At 31.8% G+C, this 21,021-nt stretch overlaps 4 protein-coding genes across 6 annotated transcripts; 1 reads left to right on the top strand and 3 right to left on the bottom strand.

Moving 5' to 3' along the window:
• The first annotated feature begins 766 nt into the window (after positions 1-766).
• Positions 767-3,768, top strand: LOC108745027 (transmembrane protein 53). 2 transcript variants are annotated; one of them, XM_018481051.2, is made up of 5 exons: positions 792-1,426; positions 1,922-2,129; positions 2,245-2,397; positions 2,458-2,586; positions 2,789-3,768. In XM_018481051.2, the coding sequence occupies exons 1-5, from the start codon at positions 1,233-1,235 to the stop codon at positions 2,951-2,953; spliced, it is 849 nt and encodes a 282-aa protein (XP_018336553.1). In that variant the 5' UTR covers positions 792-1,232; the 3' UTR covers positions 2,954-3,768. The 2 variants fall into 2 exon arrangements, with proteins under 2 accessions (XP_018336563.1, XP_018336553.1); XM_018481061.2 differs by lacking the exon at positions 2,458-2,586 and having other exon boundaries at positions 767-1,426; positions 2,245-2,457.
• Positions 3,769-3,864: 96 nt separating this feature from the next.
• On the bottom strand, positions 3,865-12,714 carry LOC108744991. Of its 2 annotated transcripts, XM_018481002.1 has the most exons (16): positions 12,579-12,714; positions 12,315-12,517; positions 12,160-12,259; positions 11,750-12,055; positions 11,503-11,687; positions 11,235-11,388; positions 11,112-11,166; positions 10,632-10,782; positions 10,353-10,550; positions 10,045-10,190; positions 9,736-9,941; positions 9,364-9,634; positions 5,507-8,574; positions 5,176-5,445; positions 4,998-5,090; positions 3,865-4,908 (listed from the first exon to the last, which is right to left on the bottom strand). In XM_018481002.1, exons 2-16 carry the CDS (start codon positions 12,344-12,346, stop codon positions 4,855-4,857), a joined length of 5,289 nt encoding a protein of 1,762 aa, XP_018336504.1. In that variant the 5' UTR covers positions 12,347-12,517; positions 12,579-12,714; the 3' UTR covers positions 3,865-4,854. The 2 variants fall into 2 exon arrangements, with proteins under 2 accessions (XP_018336504.1, XP_018336496.1); XM_018480994.1 differs by having other exon boundaries at positions 12,315-12,714.
• Positions 12,715-13,728: 1,014 nt separating this feature from the next.
• On the bottom strand, positions 13,729-15,797 carry LOC108745022 (UV excision repair protein RAD23 homolog B). Its single transcript, XM_018481039.2, has 6 exons — positions 15,567-15,797; positions 15,439-15,517; positions 15,250-15,385; positions 14,675-14,948; positions 14,317-14,584; positions 13,729-14,161 (listed from the first exon to the last, which is right to left on the bottom strand). Exons 1-6 carry the CDS (start codon positions 15,630-15,632, stop codon positions 13,959-13,961), a joined length of 1,026 nt encoding a protein of 341 aa, XP_018336541.1. The 5' UTR covers positions 15,633-15,797; the 3' UTR covers positions 13,729-13,958.
• A 192-nt stretch (positions 15,798-15,989) lies between these two features.
• LOC108745015 (zonadhesin) lies at positions 15,990-21,015 on the bottom strand. Its single transcript, XM_018481026.1, has 8 exons — positions 20,373-21,015; positions 18,968-19,123; positions 18,731-18,895; positions 18,500-18,670; positions 18,081-18,355; positions 17,448-17,554; positions 17,179-17,348; positions 15,990-16,989 (listed from the first exon to the last, which is right to left on the bottom strand). The coding sequence occupies exons 1-8, from the start codon at positions 20,452-20,454 to the stop codon at positions 16,046-16,048; spliced, it is 2,070 nt and encodes a 689-aa protein (XP_018336528.1). The 5' UTR covers positions 20,455-21,015; the 3' UTR covers positions 15,990-16,045.
• Between the last annotated feature and the right edge of the window lie 6 nt (positions 21,016-21,021).

The following is a 21,021-nucleotide window of genomic DNA, read 5'->3' as shown; positions in this document are numbered from 1 at the left end:
GATCAATTTTTCCATATAACAATGTTTACCTTCGCAGAAGTTTGAGGTCGCAACAAAAATCCTGTTATATTTTAAAACAAACACAAACATTTCATATGGTAATTAAAAGTAAAGCCAATCAATTTATTGTTTCCATTTTCGGACAATTCTTCCTTCTTGTTCTTTTTGAATGACTCCTCTAAATGCAGATAAAGTAAACTCAATAGAGTTACTGATTTAGTTTGTGATGAGTAATCAGTAATATTGATTGCTCAGAAATTTTACTCAATGAGAAGTTTTGACGCAGTTACCAAATCTTATCCAAAGCAAACTTTTTAAAGATATCTCCATATGTCTCAAATGTTGTCATGAACTTCGTATTCGCCATCATACACTGAGTTTGATTTTTTGATCGTTTTTTTGCAAAAAACTACCGATCTTATGTACTGTTCAATAAGACAGTAAAAGTCAAATAATTTTTTTTCGTTTCCTGAAAACTTCATAAATCATTTTCTTAGTTCACCCTGTTCGTTGAATCCAAATCAGAAAATTACTCAGGACTAATGATTTTCCATTAACTACATAGTTAAATATAACTGAAAATGTAAATTGTAATAAGAATGAACACTAGCCTTGGAGAAAGCATGTAGGTAACTATGTACTGAAGTTGAACTCCTAGCAACAAAAAAAAAAACAGTGACGATGCTAAAAGTATTGTTAATTATGTCGGTAAAATGTATGGCATAGCGTACAATCTCTATAATTAGAAGAATATTTTCGATGGCATACAAATGATTCACAATTTTCACTACTTGTCATTGTGTATTTTCTGTGATTGTTCAGCGTGAATATGAATGAGAATGTTCCAAAATGTGATTTCTGACTTATATTATTGAAATCGATAGAACAATGTTCATAGTCCGTTTAAAATGAAAAAAGGGGTGACGAAGTGACGCATGTTAACACATTTTATGAGTGAACCATTAAATCAATAGCGTAATAATAAGTGATATTGCATTTATCCCCTAAAAGTGGATGTTACAAAGTTTCCTGTTCTCATAAAATCAGCACACCCAAAAGTAGGTCATCACATCAAAAAACATTCGGGTTCATGTTATATTAATTGCAAAAGTTTCAAAAACAACCACTGTAGTGGTGTCCAGTCAATACTACGTCCATGAATTGATTACACCCCCCCTCCCTGTATTTTTGAACTACAAACGGTCATTACTGCGCTAGCGCAACGCCAAATCATGGCCGATCCGGACAATTTGGAGTACTACATAAAATTTCCGAATCCAAATTTTAATTATAATCAACATAACAATGACAGCGATTTTGTATTTGTTGTTGACGAGGATAAGATTCCTGTTATCCTCTTGTTCGGATGGGCTGGCTGTGAAGATAAGTACCTGTCCAAATATTCACAGATATACGAAGAAAAGGGGTGAGTGGTAGACTGTGGGGTCCTGCATCAATTTCGCATTACCAAGCCTATTTTGAATAATTGTCAAAAAATAATCGGTTCAATCTTGCGTATAAACGATCTAGTGCTTTATGCTCGTTTATTATTTTTTAATTAAATAAAAGTTTAATTACAACTTATCCAAAGAGAGTCATATATTCGAACTTGCGTTATTTTATTTATCAAAATTGTGGATAAGTCTGTTACGTTTAATNAGGAATTTTTGCTTGAATTTAAAAAAAAGTTATGTGTACTACTTTTTTTATGTATATAAAACTTTTGTCTTATAGCTACCTATCAAAATTGTGGATAAGTCTGTTACGTTTAATAAACTAAAAATAATTAAACCTCTGAAAGTGGAGTATCGACTTATGTATATAAATTTTATTAATGATTTTTGCTATAATATCTTGTTTCTCTATTTAAGTAGGTACAAAATAAATTTTATACTTAGTTGTATTGCTAGTGCTGTTTTAGTTTAATAACGATAAGGTACACTGCGCCAATAAAATGCCTGTTTTGGAAAAGGTATCGTATGATAGCAATTGCAGACAAAATATTAAAATTATTGCTCGATTTAAACTTTGAAAGCCATCCAGTGATTGTACATTGTTTTTCGAATGGGGGTGCCTTTTTATATCACAATTTTTCGCTTGCGTCAGAAAAGAGTACACAACAAATCCAGGTGAGAATTAGGAGAAATTATTGTAGAAAATGTATCTCACAAATGAAACAATCTGGAGCACAATAAAACGTATTATTTGGTAGTTAACATACATATTACCTACAATATTTTTTAGATAAAAGGTGTAATTTTTGATTCGGCTCCTGGCAAGAGACGAATTCTGAGCCTTTACAAAGCAATATCCGCTATTTTGGGAGGAAATATATTTTACAATTTTTCAATTTCTGTGTTTATGACCATGTTTTTATCCGTAATATGGATGTATGAGGTATGGCTCTCACTGGATAAAAGTTATAACGGTTCACTGTCCCTGTACAATTGGTTGCAGGTTTGTAAAAATTGGATATTCCCTTCCGACACATACCAGTCCCATTTATGGGAAAATTTGTTACAAGAAAAAAATATGTGGCCCCAACACTTCATTTATTCGAAAGCTGACAATTTGATTCCATATGAGGTAGCTTATCTTCGCCCTTTATTTATTTTCATTCAAATATTCCGTTCCGCACCCTCTAATCGTTCCCTTTCTAATATTGTTTGCAATTCCTGATAGACAAGCTATATGTATAATGTAGTCTATCTTATTTATGCGGTAGCTTCATCTCCTTTTAATTGTTTGTAGCTTTTACATCCAAGATTAATTATTTATACTATTTTAGGATATAGAATATTTTGCTGAATATCGTAAAAACAAGGGTGTAGAGGTAAGCACTCTGTGTTTTGAAAAGAGTCCTCACGTTAAACACTACTCTTGCCATCGAGAAGAGTACGTAAATAGCGTTTGTAGTTTTATCAATAAATGCTTGAATGGTAAAACGATTTAAAACGAGCAAGCAACAAGCATTGTCGTTACATAATTACCATTATAAATAATATAGCACAAAAAAGTATAACGATCCTTAATAAATAATATAACAATAACATGGTATATCTTCGAACCAAGTAGGTGCTTCAAAAGTAGATGTATTGTTGTTAATTCTTTTTGTTTTATTATAATTGAAGTGTGGAAAATATTTAAAATTGTAATAAGTAATAAATCAATATAAAAACCACGATTTGTTGTTTTTAAAAGGAAGTTGTGGTCACTTTTACACATTATATGGTAGTTTGAAGTTCAGAAAATGCCTCTTTCATATTACCTCTTAATTAAAAAAGTATACATGGTGAATCAGAAAAAACATCGTATACTTAAATAGTTTATTCAAATGTAGTGTTTACCTCAGACTGCATTTCTTATAAGCTACATATGTATACCATATATCAAACTAAAGGTCTCGGCATTCTCCATTCATCAAAAATGATGCGGGCCGACTGGCCACACGGCTCACGCATGGGTGACTAAGTATATATCATTTTCGTGAATTTATCAATTTTTGCAGACGAGCATTTCGCAGGTATCGTGTACTTATAGTCGTAAACGAAAGGTGCAAGTGTGGTTATATGTTGAGAATAATCCAAAACATTGAATAAATTCATCATGGCATTTCCCAATTACTCTTGTATATTGTACTGATCCCTTAAGATTTACTAATAGTAAGTAAAATTATTAAGTATGCAACTAAAACACTGATTTTATGAAATTACGTTTTACTGAATTGTAATCTTCTAATTACATTTAATAAACATCATTTTTACTAAGTATATAATTTTTAAATAAGAATTGAAAAAACTTCTTTTTAATACGTATTAAAAAAGAATATTTTTATATGTACACACAAATAAATATCTGCAGAACTTCCAATTGAAATGACACACCGTTAAATTTATTATTTATAAGCAAATACTTTTCTTACATCGTTCTCGATATTTATTATTAGACAAATAACTAACAAATATCATTATTCAGTTCGAACATTAATTAAACTAAACTTTTCAAACAAGACAATGTGACTGACACTTTCTTAATTAAATACTACAAGCGTGCAAAGTGCATGACTTCTATGCACTTTTTCTTCATTTCTTTTTTTTATTAATTATATACCTATATACTTATGTTTTTTATGTACCTGAAAATCACTTGGATTTTATTTACAAAATTGTATTAATAATAACAAACTCCTATAACAATTTGTTTGGGTTTTTTGAAAGCAAAATGACTTGAAAATGTTACGATTAGACGTTAAAAAGATCAGAAGTTATCTTTTTTATTTGATAATCAAGCAGTAGTTAAAAAAGAAACTATGATTATTCCAGTCATGAATGAAAAAAAATCACAAGGAATTTTTGCTTGAATTTAAAAAAAAGTTATGTGTACTACTTTTTTTATGTATATAAAACTTTTGTCTTATAGCTACCTACTATCTTATCATTTCACTAACACAGCTCAAAAAAAAAGTAAAATCACACTGGACTTGTACTAGCGATGACGCCATAAAGAAAATGAAAATAAAGTGTTCAAAATTTCTGGAAAGAATATTAAAAACAATAAGATACCTACAGTTACTACAATTATTAGTAAATTGGTAGTTTCAATCAACTGGAAACATGACTACATACTTCCAATTTCTTTCGCTCCATTATGTTCTCTTTCTCTCTCTCTCTCTCTATACAAACATGTGTTACTATAACACAAAAATGACGAAATATTCCGTCAATGTCAAAACACCCTATTCTTTCAGGCGTCAATAGAAACTATAACTCGAAAATGAATAAAATGAAAACGATTATTAATCAGTCTTTGGATAACTAAGTCCAAAAAATCAAAAAATACTGGATAATACGTTCGTTAATCGTCACCGTGGCTACATTTTCGTTTTGAAGGTCTCTTCTTTTGAGCCATCTAGATTATAAAAGAAAACATTTAAATAAACGTCACTTTGGATTATCATGTTATCATATCAAAAACGAAGAAGTAATAACAACACTCACCTGTACTTTAACAACACGTTTTGGTAACGTCTCTGTTAACAACATGACACTTTCTTTTGGTACCACTTTGGTTGTATTATCTTCGAATTTTACCTGAAAATTAAAGTAAAAAATTTATGTTTCACCTTCGTCTCAATATACATAAAATCAACAAAAATTTGCTTTTTTTCCCATTTACCTTATAAACGAGAACTATTTTCTTGGCTAAATATTGCCCTTTCACGAGTTTATTTTCTCTTTTTACGTCTATTTCGGAGCCAACTTTAATAATGCTATGGGTCTTAGGAATGTCGTCGCTTATTATGTCATCTATGATAAAATCGTGTTCAGGAAAATACACAGAATACATGTAAGATTTGTTAACTGAAATGACTTTCGCTCGTCGATAACAACCATCATCTTTCTTCGCCCAGATATGGTCATTTTCTTGTATTCCCGAGTATGAAGGCTAAATAATTAAAAATATAAATAAAGCACTGCCTTTATTAGTTACAATTACTACACCTTACCTTTTGGGGAGATATAGGATTTTTGGGCGACAAAATAGGCATGTCGGGGGACATATCAGTGTCCTTTTCGACGCCAATTTTCATATCTGAATTTGTCGGTTCGCATACCTTTTGTTGATCGATTATGTTCGATTTAGATGGTGACGGTTTTACGGTTGTGACACCATTTTGGGCTAGAAAGGAAGGTGGAAGTGTGAGAGAATTGTTGGATAAAAGAATAGACTTGGAATCTGGCGATAAACTGAGTAGAACGTCGCTAAGATTAACTTTTAATTTTATAGGGGTTAAAACTTGAACTTCTTGCAGCAGTTTCGGAGATAGCATTTCTTTCGCATTGCACGAGACAAGGTTATGCAATTTACTTTTTAGCATTCGTTTATAATACTTTTTGCGGTCACCTAAAAATTTTTTTCTTTTTGAACTATTTTTCATATTAATTATTTTCTTAACTTTTTTCTGAAAATTATACGACGAACCGACAAAATCGTCACTATTGTCTTTATTACAATTATCCGACATACTCAATCGTTCTACTTCTGCGTATGTCACATTTGAGACTTGGATATTCACTTTTTGAATAAAATCTTCGAAAGTGGCTTCCGATATGGAGCTCGGTTTACCAATATCACAGACTTTTGAATCTTCTTTAACCTCTTTCTTTCTTTTTTTACTCAGTGCTTGATTGGTAACAAATGCGATTGTGTTCTCGCAGTTTTTCTTATTCTTTTTGAAATTTCTGGGTGAGCGTCGGTGCTTTTTATTTTTAATATTTTTATAGAGGTTTCGGACAGCTTTAGTTGCCTTCTTGAAGGTCCTCTTTCGTATATTGGCTCTGTTTTCGTTCAAAACATCTGATTCGTTTACCAAACCCACACTATTCTCCAAATCTTTCTTATGTTTTTCCAATTTCATTTCCAATTTTTTTGTGACATCCTCATACACTTGCGCGATATACTTTAAATTCTCATCGGGTAAAGTTACGTTTTCTGAGTCATTAGATAGGTTAGTTGTATTGTCACCATTCTCGCTAGACTCATCACACGTCTCAACAACTTCTTCAACAACATTTGCAAGGTCGTCGTAGTACATTTCTTTGTTAGCGCCTGAACTGTTAGTAGACGAATTAGTGTCATTAGATAGTCTGGCAGAACTTCTCCTCTTTTGTCGGGCTTTTTCTTTTTTTGTACATTTTTTGGTAGTGCTACTGGCAGATCTTAATAAAGTTTTATTTTTGTCGACTTTTTCGTGGTCCAATTTTATGGGTTTATCAGTCAATGGATAAAAACGATCACCTCTGTCATATTTTGTATGACACGTATTAACCTGATAATACTTGGCTGGTTTGACCCAAATGTTATTTAACTTTCTTGATTTTGTAACACGACTGTCTTTTCCCTGCTGATGCTGTTGCTCTTTTAAGGAACTGTCAAAAAAATTTGCTGCCACTTGACCTATTTGCGAACTTCGAAAATTTCCATTTTCCAAACTAATGCTTTGTTCAGCAAACGGTTGTTGATTAAATTGTTGCTGTGAAATCATTCCAACCTCTTTCAATAAAATTTGTTGTTGACCATGTTGAAGAATTTGTGGAGAATTCGTGTGAAACATTAATTGCTGCCTTTGTTCATTCACTTGAGTCATATGAATTAAAGGACCTGTTCCTTGTAAGATCAGATTGTTCTCTACATTTTGTATTTTTTGTAAGACTATTTGTGGACTCTGAATCTCTTGACTGAACATCATCGGCTGATTGTTAGCAACAAATTGAGTGCCTTGAACATATTGGCTGTTCACTATTTCAACCGGTTGCACTACATTATTGTAAACGAGAATTTGGTGTTGTTGAGGAATGATTTGATAGTTGGCGGACTCCATAAGGTTCGTTTGTACTGAATGATACTGTGGATTATTGTTTACCGTTACATTTTCTTGTGGGAAAGTAATAACAGGAGAGCACTGCGGATCTAAAAGAGGCATTGAAATTTCCTGATCTTCTACAGGTTCTGGAATACTCAAAACAGGCATATCCTGTATTTCGTGAAATTGTTTACCGTCACTGGACAGGACTTTAGAGTTCATTTTTGAAAAAGTAATCGAAGCTGCGAACCCATTCACATCTTGGACACTTATGGACTTAATATCTTTGACATTTTTTGGGTGACTATTTTTACGAGACTTTCTTCTGTCTTCTTTTATAATTGGTTGCTGTGTAACGGAAGGTAATTCGTGTTTTTGATTTGTATTCTGTTCAACGTTTTGTATACGCTCTTCGTGTTTATCTTTTATAATTGTTTTCTCGTGTTCGCTATCTTTTTTCATTTCGTCATCTTTTAGGGATTGAAGAATACAATATTTTGGATCTTTGGGAGGCGAAACCTTGATTGTTTTTTCGGTTCTTCCTTTGGAAACTTGTACAAAGTTATCCTTTTTAAATGCAACTTCGTTTATATCATCAGGTTTGTCGGAATTTTCATTATTTTTAGTCAAAGAAACACCACTTTCGATGGGTTTCGTATACTTACTTTTTGTATTCGGGTCGGTTTTGTTTTCACGTTCAGTTGGTTTCAACACAAAAATATCCCTCTGATAATCTCTAATCGATAACTTCGTTTTGTTCTCAAGAAATGACAAGAATGCTGTTTCGTAACAACTTTTCGCTTGTTCGTTCATTGCAGGCTTTGGATTTGGATCAAACTTAATCCAATTTGATTCGAGCTCGGTTCGGTTGGTGTTAGCAGTCACTTCAAGCTTACCCCTCTTCTGGATGCGCTGTTTTAAAAGACTGTTAAGTGTTTTAGATCGTTTTTGTTCACTTTCTTCCAAATTTTTGCACTCCAAGCCGTGATTTTTCAATGCAGAGGAATGAGAGAAGGGACCGTATTTGGAAACTGTGGGATTATGGATGGGACTGTCGTTCCCGCTCTCTTGACGAATTACCTCTTCGTGTTCAAGAGCGGCCCGCTGGATAATATCATCGATAACGCGACTGACAGTATCTTGAGAAGGATCTTCTGAAGTCGATCTATTCTTCGGCGGGTTCTCAGATGATATCTTCTTTCTCTTGCCACCTAAGAAAAATAAATAATCTAATTTTAATTTGAAATTGAATCAGAGCAACCTTTCAAACTATAACCTAACTATTAAATGCCTAAAAAACAAGAATAATGAACATATCGTTTTGCGAGCATTTGTATCACCCATTACGCGAAAACCATTGACTGTCCGTCGTAAATTCTTTTTGTATGTACATACACTTAACGTACTTGAAACGTGATGTAAGCAAATAGTGAAATTAATACCCCTTTCTGGGTGTTAATTTCGATAAGTAATTAATTTGGGCAATTGTATATACTTAACAAAATAAATGCTATTTGATCATAAAATAATTTCGAACAAATTTTTGCCATCAAATATTAAATTTATACTAAAATATATCGTAAATGTAGTTTGACTGCATGCCGTTGTTTTTAATGTCAATTATAAATGCTTACTCACCAAATTTAACCATAATATTAAGACAATATTTAACAAACACACCCTACAACAGTAAATGCCGAAAAAGGTACAAAATTACTTGAAACAAATAATACCGTTAATTACATAAACAATGCGACTTTCAACTAGTTTCTAATTTACGTAGACAAAAGCTACTAGATTCTTAAGTGAAAAACAAATAAAAATAATTTCTATAACTAAAAAAGAATTAAGACAAAAACCTTTTTGTGTAGTTGTAATGTAATTGTATGTACTTATATATTATGTAAAGGTTGATAGTTTAATAACAAAAATATTAGTATTTTCTATTGCTAAAAAAAAAACGAACCGTTTAGAAAAAGTAAAACTAATTTGGCACTCACCCTTCTTTTTATGACACGACTTGTGATGTTCTCTCCTGTGGTGGTCCTTGTGCTTATGTTTCTTCTTCTTTTTAACTTTTAGCTTTTTCTCCTCGTTCTCAATAAGACTACGTACTAAATTGTCACCGGACGCCTGGTTCCTAATGTTTAATTTGTTCGAACGTTCTTCCACGAGACTTTGAACCAACTCGTCGGTGTTTGAACTACTTTGGCTATCTTCCTCCACCCCGTTCTTTAACAAATCCAAAGGCGCCACAATCTTACCACATACCTATTATCAATCACAAGAAAAGTATAAAAACTATTCTTAAAGCTAACATAGATGTTTTTAATCTACGTTTATTTTCTTTTAATATTTTAACTGTAAAATACCTTTTTCGTTTTTCCACTATATGGAGCATACAGTCCACTTTTGGTGATTTCTTTAATGCTTTCTTCAGCTGGATTTGCTTTTGCCTTAACTTTCTTCTTAGTTCTTGGACGTAATGTGGCGTCAGATTTCCTTTTTTTGCACGGATTCTTTTTACGCTTATTAGTAACCTTATAACCTTCGTCTAAAATAGTGGCGTCTTCAATATCTTTAACAAAAAAAGACACATTATAAAACTGTTAAAATAATACATTAAAATATATTATTATACTGCAATTATTAAAAAGGAGGAACCAAATTTTAAAAATTACCAATCTCTCCAGCTTTAAGCCAAATATCTTCAAGAACTTCTAACTGTTGTTCATCAGGAGCGAGTTCGGTTGGTGATGATGCATCCATGTCTTCTTCCATCAGCTGTAATTGTAATTCAGCAGGGAAGTCTTCCAAACTGATGTCACTAATTGAAATAAGATAATTATTATAAGATGCAATTTCGAGAAATATAATAAAAGAGCTGAGAAAGTTATAAACTGAGGTCGTCATGGAGCACCAAAATACTTATCAATGAAAAGGTTTTAGTAAAATATGTTCAAACTTAAATGTTTTAAAAATGTCTTACTGTCCGCTAAATCCCATTGCTTTGGCTTTTTGCCTAAATCGTCCTTTTTTGAAATTGGCTTGAAGGAAGCTGGCAGGTAAGGTCGGATTGTTTTTGTTACATAGGATATCTTGAGGCAACGGGTGGGGAGCTGCCACTTGTTTGTTAGGTTCTTCTGGGTGTGGACCAATATCCTGTCCTTGTAACCACTTATCATATCTGAAAATATTAGAAAAATTGATTTACTCTATTATATAACTTCATAGTATATTTTTGGTTTTACAAAAAATATTTTTGTACCTCTCAGGTTGAAAACGTTTAACAAATGTATCCATGGAAATTTTGACCATATCCTTGCTACACGTGCACTGGGAGGCCCTTTTACCATATTCGACCCATCGTGGACAGGCGAAATTCGTCGACTCAGCACAATTGAAGCCATGATTGAAACCTACAACAAGAAGGTAAATTTTTAATAAACACTTTATTTATAATAATATTTTCTTCATAAGTAAGAAATAACAAGTCTGATGCCAAAATAACATCTTATTAAATTATTAACAGATAACATACAATGAGATGATATTGGTTTTATCACAATAACATTCAAGGACACATGCATATATAAATCATAATAATTTTACTAACACGTTTACAAAACAATTCATAACGGCACAAAACCAATTGTTATGGATTTTATCATGATAAAAAAGTTGCATTGTTCTTTTCAAATATTATCAATTCAAGAAAGTAGTAAAATTTTCCTAATAATTTTCTTACCAGCATGATATCCATATGGAAATGTTATCATTATTTCACCAGCTTCTTGAGTAATCTAAAAATAACAATCAACAATTAAAGAAAAAACTGACTTATTTTAAAAGTAAAAATTTAAATACAAACCTTATTGAATGGAATTGAATATTGCTTTAGAATTTGTGGAGAAATTAGTGTCATTTTGTGTCTAAGGAAGGCCTGACATGTTTTATAACTGCTAGGAAAAAAGCCATTTGCCAGTCTTTCTAATCTTCTGCCATGCTCAGGAGGTATAGCATACCTGTAATCAAATACCACAATGTATAAACAAAAACTATTAATCTCTTGCAACAGCCCTACACACTTCTAGTTAATATTACATCACTCTTTTGACAATAAATTAATTCATATTTACCAAGTTTTGGGAGCTCCAAAGTGCAGATAATTTATGGAATACAAATCCATGTCTTCAGTATGCCAAGCAAAAGTTGTCTTCCACATTCCAAAATACAAATAAGCTGTGTTGACTCCCTCAATAGATATTCCATAATCTTCATTAACATAATCCAAAATTGTCCCCAAACGATTGATATTCCACTCCTTGTAAACATAAACATAAATGGAGCACATAATTACATCCAAATTCAAGTTACAAAACTTACATCAACATTAGTATCAGTTAAACTACCAGAGACATCAGCTCCATAAATTGGTGCAACGTATGTTATGTTCTTCCAATATTTCCTCTCTAAATCTTCATAGTCAAAGTGCTTTGGTGTCTGGTACCTCTCAGAATTAGCTAAATCTCTATACTGCTTTACTGTCATAGCTTTTTTCTGAATATTAATTTGCTGATATAAGCCTTGTTTTCCTGTCACTACTTGGCAAATTGGGGCTGGTATGGTTATACTTAAATCTTCAACTTTATATCCTGACTTCCTAGGGACCCATTCTGGTGGAGGAATCACCTAAATTGTAAAATAATATCACTTTCACGTATACGAATGGGGTGGAAAGTTAGGTTATAATTATTTAATTTTAAAAACAAAACACCATCAAACCAAAACAATACCTTTGCTAATCCAGCTTTATGGGCACCTTTTGATTCCATAAATTGGACATAATTATTGAAGTCTTTAAATTCGTCCCATGTGGGTCGAAAAACCATTATTCTAAAATAAAAATCGAAATTTTGTACTCTTCAAAACAATTTAATTTATTACTTACTTAGGAAATTTGGGCTGCTTTGGCTCAGCCATTTTAGTTTCTTTATTTTTATTATCTTTTGATTTTTGTTTTAAAGACCACTTATTACTGGCATACCGTTAAAAATTTATTTCAATTTTATTCTAGTTAATGTCAATTAAATAACAGCGGCCATAACACATTATACACAATGCACGTACAAGTATGTCACCACAATTAAAAACCTTCAATTAAAGTTTTCACATAAACTAATAATTACATATTATTTAGCGAAATTTAATTTACAATTTAAAGTAGAGATCATCTCCGCTGAGGAACAATTTCACTGTTTTTCAACAACTTTTCGATGGCAGATATCAAGAGATCCAATTCAATCCAACCCATACCAGCAACGTTTGTTTACTTCATTAAAGAGAGATGGCGATAGATGCAATTGTATAATATACCAAATTCAAAATAATATTAAATTTTTTTCAAATTCATATTTTTGTCAATTTTTCTCTGTTGCTACATAAATTATTTTTCTTTTATTTAGATAACAACGTCTGTAATTTGATTAAATGATAAATGATTATTTATACATATATAATTGCAACTATAGCAATATTCACACAAAAGAAATTATTGATAATTCTTAAATATTTTTTAGTTATTGAGTGCATTTTGCATCTTCTTATATGTTTTCGTTGCATTTTTATATTTTACTTGTTTCGGTAGAAAAAATATACCTTAGGCGATATAAAAAGTGCTCCAGTTGCTATAGGTTTTGCCTTACATTTTTTGAATATTTTAATAAGTGGGTACTTTACTAATAATTTTTTTTAATTGAAATCGTATACACGTTTAAAAATAGTAATTTTATATTTCGATCAACAGATAGTTGTAATAGTAGTAGTTGCCATAATATTTGTTTCTTGGTGGTGATTTGGTCTGTTTATCTATCTGTTACCGTCTTTTAATATTAATACCATTTGTCAACAAAACAATGCAACTTAAAAGACTTCAATAATTCCTTATTGATTTATAAACACTACTTTCATCAGTAATAACTATTCTCTCCTGCTGAATGCAGTGTAAGGTGAAACAAGTATTGCAAGTCAATAAAAAGTTAATGAAATACTTTAAACAGTTACATTATTTCATCATCACGAATCGTCGTGTTTGATGAGTTACGGAATCCTCGGCACGCGAATCTATAATGTACAGCAGTCGAAAATAAAAATGTTAGGTCAATGTTAAGCTTTTTTATAGTTCTCCACAAAACCAATTTTTAAATATTCTTTTTAAGAATACCTTTTTCCTATTCATGTATATTTGCTGATGAAAAAAAGGAACACTTTTTCTACTTATCATTACTTTATTAATGCTATTTACAGCAGGAGCTTACAATACATACAACAGCAGGAAGTAGAGGGCCTAAAATATTAAACTATCATTTTTTTCCATAAACTTGATTTTATTCACAAACGAAATAAAGTAAATATAGTGGGATAGGTTTTAGGTGTCTGTTAGAGTAGGTAAATAGTTATTGCAAAAAACTTTCAGGACCGAGGGTCATAATCAAAAACTTATATCCAACAATTTATAGAAGTATTACAATGATGATAAACTTCACCCTTACTTATTATCATAATAATAATAGTTATTAATTACACTGTGAATCGGCTAATCGTCGAAATTTTGGGAAAGCAAAAAGTTAGCTGCAAGATTCTCATTCCGTTCGCATGCAAAATAAGCCTGCACAACTAGGTGCTCGGGGAACCCTAAGGCTTTCAATCTTTCTATGGCATCTTTATCTTGAGGAGTCACTTGGATCATTCCCTGTGGCACTTGACCTCCTCCCGTTGCTTGACTTGCAGGTTGCACACCTTTAATAATTCATAGAAAAAAAAAATAACAACTTATGCTTTACCACAAACTTCTAAATAGGCTTGTTAAGTATAACGCGAAAATAAAACAAAGGAATACCGTAACTTTCAAGAAGAAAAACAGAAGCATTGTAAAACAACAATAAATTAAATACCTGCTGCTGGGACTGCTGGAGAGGCAGGGGCATTGGCTGAAGGTTCATTGAGCATTCTGACGAATGACTCCTGATGTTGAGAAATGAGTTGGAGGAGCGCAGGGTTCGTTTGACCGATCTGTTGAAGCACTGCATTTAATAGTTGTGGATTTTGTTGAATCACGCTTCGCATTTGCTGAAATTGGGGCTGATTACGTAAAAATGCAAGAGGATCGTCCGAATCTGATTGCCTCTCATCAACACCTGACATATCTGCAGATTCCTGAACCTAATTACAAAAAGTCAATGTGATTTCTGTACTTTATCCTGAATATTTAGACACAGTATAGTTATAATAAAGTAAAGAAGGCAAACTTACAGCTTCTTGCTCATCTAACGTTGGTGGTATCCCATTGATAAGATATTCAACAGCACGGTCTGGGTTATTAAAGCTTGCCCTTAAAGCCTGCTCCACCTGCTCTCGTTCATAGCCCATATCCATAATGTTTCGTACCATATTCTGATATTCTTCTCCCATCAACAGAGTAGACTCAGCCCCTGTTAAATTTGACTCCGTTGCTTCCAATTGCGACGCCGGAGCACTTTCTGTGGTGGAGGTTGTTGTTGGGGTAGAAGTTGTTGACTGTTGAGTGCTATATAACAGAGATATGTATTAACTGTTCAATTCCTATTATGTTCTCTCAAAACACTCAACAACTTATTAAATATATATTTGTCTTGTAATATAGGTCCAGAATTACATAGACAAACTTTAGTTAATTAGCAATATAGCAGTTTATCGTTTATGCTTTAATACTGAAGGCAGATGTATAAGTTTATTGTTTACACCTTTAAATCTGAAAGCATTTAGTTTATAGCATGTATTGTCATGATCTGGGTTTACATTGCCTTATAAATGACCATTTTTATACTGTTGCAAAAAATACAACCAACCTTGGTGTTGATATAGGTGTTGCATCACCAGCTTCGGTCTTTTCTGGCTGTTTGGGCTTTGTAACCATTACAACAATAAACTTCTTCTCGTCGATTTTATATTCCGAGAGAGCCGACTCATCCGTTAAGATTTTACCTGAATAACAACATTTGTAAAACGCCGATTAACCTAAATCAGACGCACCTTACCCGCATAAATTAGTCTTTGATTCTCTGAAGGATAATCTTTCCCTTTATCATTTTCAATTTTCTGCTTCAGTTCCTTCACCTAAAAATTATCTTTAAATTACGTTTACTGATAGTTTTTTCATACTTACAGTCATGGAAGGTTCAATTTCGACTTGGAACGTCTGCTGTTGTAGATTTTTCAGTGTTATCTTCATATTTACTACTTTATTGAACTAATGAGAAAACAAAGAGCAAAAACAAAACTACCGAGTCTGCTTTCTAATTTTACACTTTTTAAAAAATATTTTGATTTAAATTATTTTTGCCAATAATGATACTGCACAACTGGCAAATTTGGCGGCCATTTTAGTTTCAATACAATAATGTGTCATTCTAAAACAGTGACTCTCAAACTCTGGTATCGATAAAAAAAATAAAACATTTTTTTAATAGGAAGGGGATGTAAAACATTCCTATCTAATGACATGATGGAAATATATTATGAAGTAAGTATTCGCTAAAAAATTTTATTTATAAGGAAAATAGTTGTGTAAAAATTATAAGAAGCTCAATATTCGAAAATTATTTATTAAATTAAAAATATGTACAACAACAACTTTTAGTATGTTTACAATGTAGAATAACTATCAGGGCTTGCTAATGTGAAGTCCAACTGTTCGTCACTTGTGAGAAACCGTACGTCACTTTGACTATCACCACTGCTTTTAAATCGGTTCATTTTTCGACACCCCGTAACACTGTATCTTCTTATTAATAAAACGATACAAACTATTAAAATAATAATAGTTATGGACAAGATGAGAGGCATAGTAAACTTAGTTTCAGCTGGCTTAGAATTTTCATTTATAATCTTTGCGAGTTTCGTATTTTCCCCAGAAAACACCTCATCACTTTCCTTATTGTTTTCGTCGTCTGATTGTTTTTCATCTTCTTTTAAAGTAAATGTTACTGCTTTTTTTGTGGGTAGAGTTACAATATCATTTGTTTTCGTTTGTTGAGTAGATAATGTTGGTTTTGATGAAGTTGTTTTCAATATGGCCGCTGTCGTAGAGGGTGTTTTTGTGACTTTAACCTTAGTTTTTGCAGTTTTCGGTAATTTTTGAATTATTGGCTGAGTAGGAGGTGGTGTTAAAAATTTAAGGGTAGGTAAAACAACTACTGAATTTTTTGTAATAGAAATCGCAGTGGTAGTTAATCGGGTAGTTTTCGTGGATGTTGGTAGTGGTATTCTTGTTGTAAGAGTTGTGTTACTTGGAGGAGCTTTCGAAGTGAATTCAGTGGTAGGTAAAATTGTTTTGGAAGTATTAGGGCTGCTTGTTTTTTTCCCACTAGTTGTAGGATTTTCCTCAATGTTAGTACTTGTTTTATTTTCTTTTTTAGGTAATACGGAATTATTATTTACATCAACTTTTTTCGACATATTAGTTGCAATTGTAGGAGCTTCTAGGTATGTTTTATTTGTATTTTGGTTTTCAGTAATATTGGGTACTTTAGATGTCGACATTAAGAAAGGGGTGGAAGCATAACTTACGAGGGAATCATCTGTTGAATCTGAAATAAAAAAAAAAGATCCTCATAATTATTAGAATGACGTTAAAGAATAAGAAACTGTCAGAATATCACTGTTTCAATTATAACCAAATTTGCGTCCCAACTTTTGAGAGTCACTGACTAAAGCTAATGTTTGATATATACAGAGTGCGTAAATAGCTACGTAAGACTGTATTTATGAGTACTTACCAGCTATACAGAGAGCGATGAAATCAGGACAACATGTATTTCTTTCCATGCAGTTTTCGACACAATCGCAAGAAATTTGAAAATTATCTTCCGATATTTCGGAAGAATCGTTAAAACACCGGTTAGCGCAAGTTCCGATAGCAAACACAGGGGCAGTTTCGTAAAGCATTCTGAAAAAGTCTTGTATTATACAGGGTGATTATAAACCATTTCAACATAAAACGGCTAAAATGAATTTAAAAAAACTTTATACGTTTTTAAATACTCACGTTGTTGATATAATTTCATCTTCTTCAGTACAATTTTCTATCAGTTGAACATCATCAATGGCAAGATCGCCTACGTAACTAGGACCATTTATTCCTTCAATTACAATCTGAAAATGATTTAAATTGTAGTTTTTGACTATTTTTCTATATTAGAAATTGAAATCAAAATGACGATTGCAATTATTATTGTTGTTATTATCATGAAATATTTAAAACCAGAGGTACGTATGATATCATTTCCGGTAAATTTGATAAAACTTGTTATTACTCCATGGATGAAAGTCTTCTTCCTTAATTAATAAAATAACCTTGCACAGAAAGAAATAAATAAACAAATAGGAAANATTTTATTATTAATATTGACATTAAATGTATTTTTTCAGGGGGATTTACACAATAAATATTAATGTCACAGCAACTCTACAAAAACCCATAAAGGGGATAAAAACAGGCAGGCAGAATTTATTTTATTTTTTTTTTTTTTGAGTTAAAAATATCGTGAGTAGATAAAGTTAGAAAAGAGAAATAGGATAAGAAGGGGAAAAAGTAGATCTAGATTAGATCACTGTTCGCAAATGGTTGCTGTATTTTTCAAGGGATGCGAATATTGGTTCAGACAAACAAACATTTTACCTGAAAATCTTCATTAATGGGTCCCAGTTTAACAAAACCTTCCAACCAATCGTTTCCTTGATTTCCCGACTTGTTAAAAATAGCTTGAGATGGTTCTAAATCCCAACTGTCACTAATTTTCTTTAAATATATTCGTAGGGTTCCTATACTGCTCCCATACATGTGATAAAAAAATTTGAAACACGCATTGGTATCGACTTTATCGTAAATTGGTGAAATGAGACGAGCTGTCTCGTTTTCAGTTCTCGAAGATGATTCAATGTACATGTAATATCCTGAAGACAAAAGATTATTCAGAGGGATGTATAAATAAAATTAAAGAGACGGGAAAGTTGTTTGTCTGTATTACTTTCGTTCTGTTTAATTTTCAAAGTTTGAAATGTTCACCCTGTATATTATAAAATTGCAATTTCGAATACCATTGCCTTGTTCTCCTTTAGTGTGATCGTAAGCTGGTCCGGTTCCTAAGTACCCACTAGGGGTGCTAAAATTCATTCTAATCCAATCAAAATCGTGCCTTAAATCATGAGTCCATCCGCATAAATCCTCAGATTCAAAATCGCAACTTAAAGCCGGCTTGGTATTGGATTCTATAAAATTACAATTATCATCGCCATTAAAAATTCATATTTTTAAGCGAAATAACTCACTAACGCAACTGGGTAAATTATCACTCCATTGACGACCGTCACAATATGTTATATTGGGACCTCTTAAAACATAATCTGGTTTACAGAAAAAGTTCAAAACAGCTCCTCTATGAGAGGGATAAACTAGTCCATTAATTGGAGGTCTAACCATGGGACAAGTTGCCCCTAAATAAAATACAGAAATGTAATACTCAGAATAATGGATTAAAAGTTTTTTTAAAAACTAGTAGCACTCACTGACACATCTAGGAGGTGGGTTATCCCATTCGCCTCGGAAACAAATGCTATATTTTTCACCTGCTGTAATATATCCTGTATTACATTGGAATTTAACAAATCTTCCTTTTTGGCGGTATCTAATGCGGCCAAACTTTAATTTTAGTCCCGGACATGCTAAAAAGTCCATAAATATTTAAAAACATACTTGTCTCATAACTCAACTTACTCAAATGTGATATTTTCAGATAAAAAGACTTTATTTAACAGTTTATTAAGTCTGCAATATTTGTAAAATTTGAAAATAAAAACATTTATCATAAATTAATAGTTCGGTGGCGATCACTTGGCGGGTAGTATATTGGGTTATGTCTCGTGTTTATTAGTTCAATGAATTCAATTACTAATATCATAGATGATACATACATTGAGTATAGATAAAATTTCTTATCTATGGACAAAATCAGGTTATATTTATATTTTTTAAATAAAAACTTTGTTTTGAGTTTTGATTTCTAAATACTTTGGAATATATTTTGTGTAGTTATTAAAACAACAAAGTGCAGTGTTAAATAGACTCGAATAAATAACATGTTCAAAATGGATTCACAATTGGATATAATAAAAGATCAGCTGCTATCGTTATCACTTCTAGCAAGTGGAGATTCTGAAATTTACGTTAAAAGTCTTCAAGACGATATAGAAAAGAACAAACAGCAGCAAACAAAACTAAAATCAGAATCTGAGGAATGTATGAAACTTAAGGAACTTCTTGATAATCTGTCTGAACATGCCACAAAGAAAGTGCTTTATAAAGTTAATCCAGTGTGTGCTTTACCTGTGACTCTTATCCACACAGGCGAATTTAAAGTTAAAATCGGGACAGATATGTTCCTGTTAAATAGTTTAAAAGAAACCAAACAGCATTTAAGTAAAAAACATGCTAGTTTAAGTGAAGAACTACAGCTTTATAAAGTGAATTTGAATGAGCTAGAAAGGAGGCTCGATTTTGTAATAGAAAACAAACTGGGTGAAAATGAACTGCTAGAATTATCAAATATGCCGGATCAAATTGTTTCCAATAAAGGAGTGGCTGTAAAAATGAAGCATGGTTTTGAAATATTAGAATTTGAAGCAGAACCTATCATAACACCAAGGCAGAAAAGAACAAAACAAGTTGAGAAAGAGACTAGTATTGATGTTTTTGAAGTTTTAAATAAATTAGAAGAAGAGGAAGGGATACTTGATTATTTAGACAGTAATAAGTAATTATTTAAGTTTCTAATGAATAAAAATGTGTATTTCATAAGCTTATAAATCTTTATTTATTTGTATTTGACATTGAAAACCCTGACTACGTTTTTCCTGTACTTCTTTTTTATTTTTAATTTTACTTAACTTTATGTATGTACTGAAGCTTACTTACGTAGTACACTTTGCCTCCATCCTTCAATTTGAGTGAAAATCGCTAAAATTACAACACTATAAACCACAAACATACGATACATGTTTCACTTATTGCTGTTTTAGCAAAAATCAAAGATAATTAAAACTGTTTTTCTGGCATGTTTTGAAGTTAATGGCGCTAAAGGAAAGATTTTCGAACTTGCTTATCATACGTCCGGCGGAAGCAGATATTGGGGATATAATCGTTAATGGTATGAGAAAACCTAATACTGCATTTTTGATTTAATGTTTGTGACTACTTTTTGCACGTTTTAGAGATAAACTATGCTATGCTAGAACTTTATAAAACAGAAAAAACACCTTTAGGAGTATCTTTAAGTTACATATCACTTAGACTACGCTTTTTAAATTAAAGAAGAAATGCATATAAAAATAGGAGAATTAAAATAAATGGGTTCTTTTTTGGAAAGTATTTTGAACACCATCCTTGTTTGTGGTTTTACTGCTTGTTATAACTTCTTTTCTTCCCTTAATTCATTAATTTATACTTATATTCGTTTTTACATTTAGCGCGTTTTAATTTATTAATTTTCTATTATGGAGTTATGCAAACAAAAGTAACAGTGTGTGAATGGAGTTGCCTATCCTTAGGATTTAAAAAGTATGAT

Source organism: Agrilus planipennis, unplaced genomic scaffold, assembly GCF_000699045.2.
Source record: "Agrilus planipennis isolate EAB-ADULT unplaced genomic scaffold, Apla_2.0 scaffold6, whole genome shotgun sequence".
NCBI lineage: Eukaryota > Metazoa > Arthropoda > Insecta > Coleoptera > Buprestidae > Agrilus > Agrilus planipennis.
Note: the sequence above shows the minus strand (reverse complement) of the source record. Positions and strands in the feature narration are given on the sequence as shown.

Excerpts from the sequence above, each read along its gene's own strand:
- LOC108744991 (XM_018480994.1), bottom strand. The coding sequence starts at position 12,346 with ATGGCTGAGCCAAAGCAGCCCAAATTTCCTAA. Across the intron at positions 11,167-11,234 it reads ATTCAATTCCATTCAATAAG|ATTACTCAAGAAGCTGGTGA; the intron begins GTTTGTATTTAA and ends TGTTATTTTTAG. Across the intron at positions 5,446-5,506 it reads ATCCTATATCTCCCCAAAAG|CCTTCATACTCGGGAATACA; the intron begins GTAAGGTGTAGT and ends TTAATTATTTAG.
- LOC108745022 (XM_018481039.2), bottom strand. The coding sequence starts at position 15,632 with ATGAAGATAACACTGAAAAATCTACAACAGCAGACGTTCCAAGTCGAA. Across the intron at positions 15,518-15,566 it reads AAATTGAACCTTCCATGACT|GTGAAGGAACTGAAGCAGAA; the intron begins GTAAGTATGAAA and ends GATAATTTTTAG. Across the intron at positions 14,585-14,674 it reads CGTTAGATGAGCAAGAAGCT|GTTCAGGAATCTGCAGATAT; the intron begins GTAAGTTTGCCT and ends TTTTGTAATTAG.
- LOC108745015 (XM_018481026.1), bottom strand. The coding sequence starts at position 20,454 with ATGTATCGTATGTTTGTGGTTTATAGTGTTGTAATTTTAGCGATTTTC. Across the intron at positions 17,555-18,080 it reads CCATTAATGAAGATTTTCAG|ATTGTAATTGAAGGAATAAA; the intron begins GTAAAATGTTTG and ends AATCATTTTCAG. Across the intron at positions 17,349-17,447 it reads GATGAAATTATATCAACAAC|AATGCTTTACGAAACTGCCC; the intron begins GTGAGTATTTAA and ends AGACTTTTTCAG.
- LOC108745027 (XM_018481051.2), top strand. The coding sequence starts at position 1,233 with ATGGCCGATCCGGACAATTTGGAGTACTACATAAAATTTCCGAATCCA. Across the intron at positions 1,427-1,921 it reads CAGATATACGAAGAAAAGGG|TTTAATAACGATAAGGTACA; the intron begins GTGAGTGGTAGA and ends GTGCTGTTTTAG. Across the intron at positions 2,587-2,788 it reads ACAATTTGATTCCATATGAG|GATATAGAATATTTTGCTGA; the intron begins GTAGCTTATCTT and ends ATACTATTTTAG.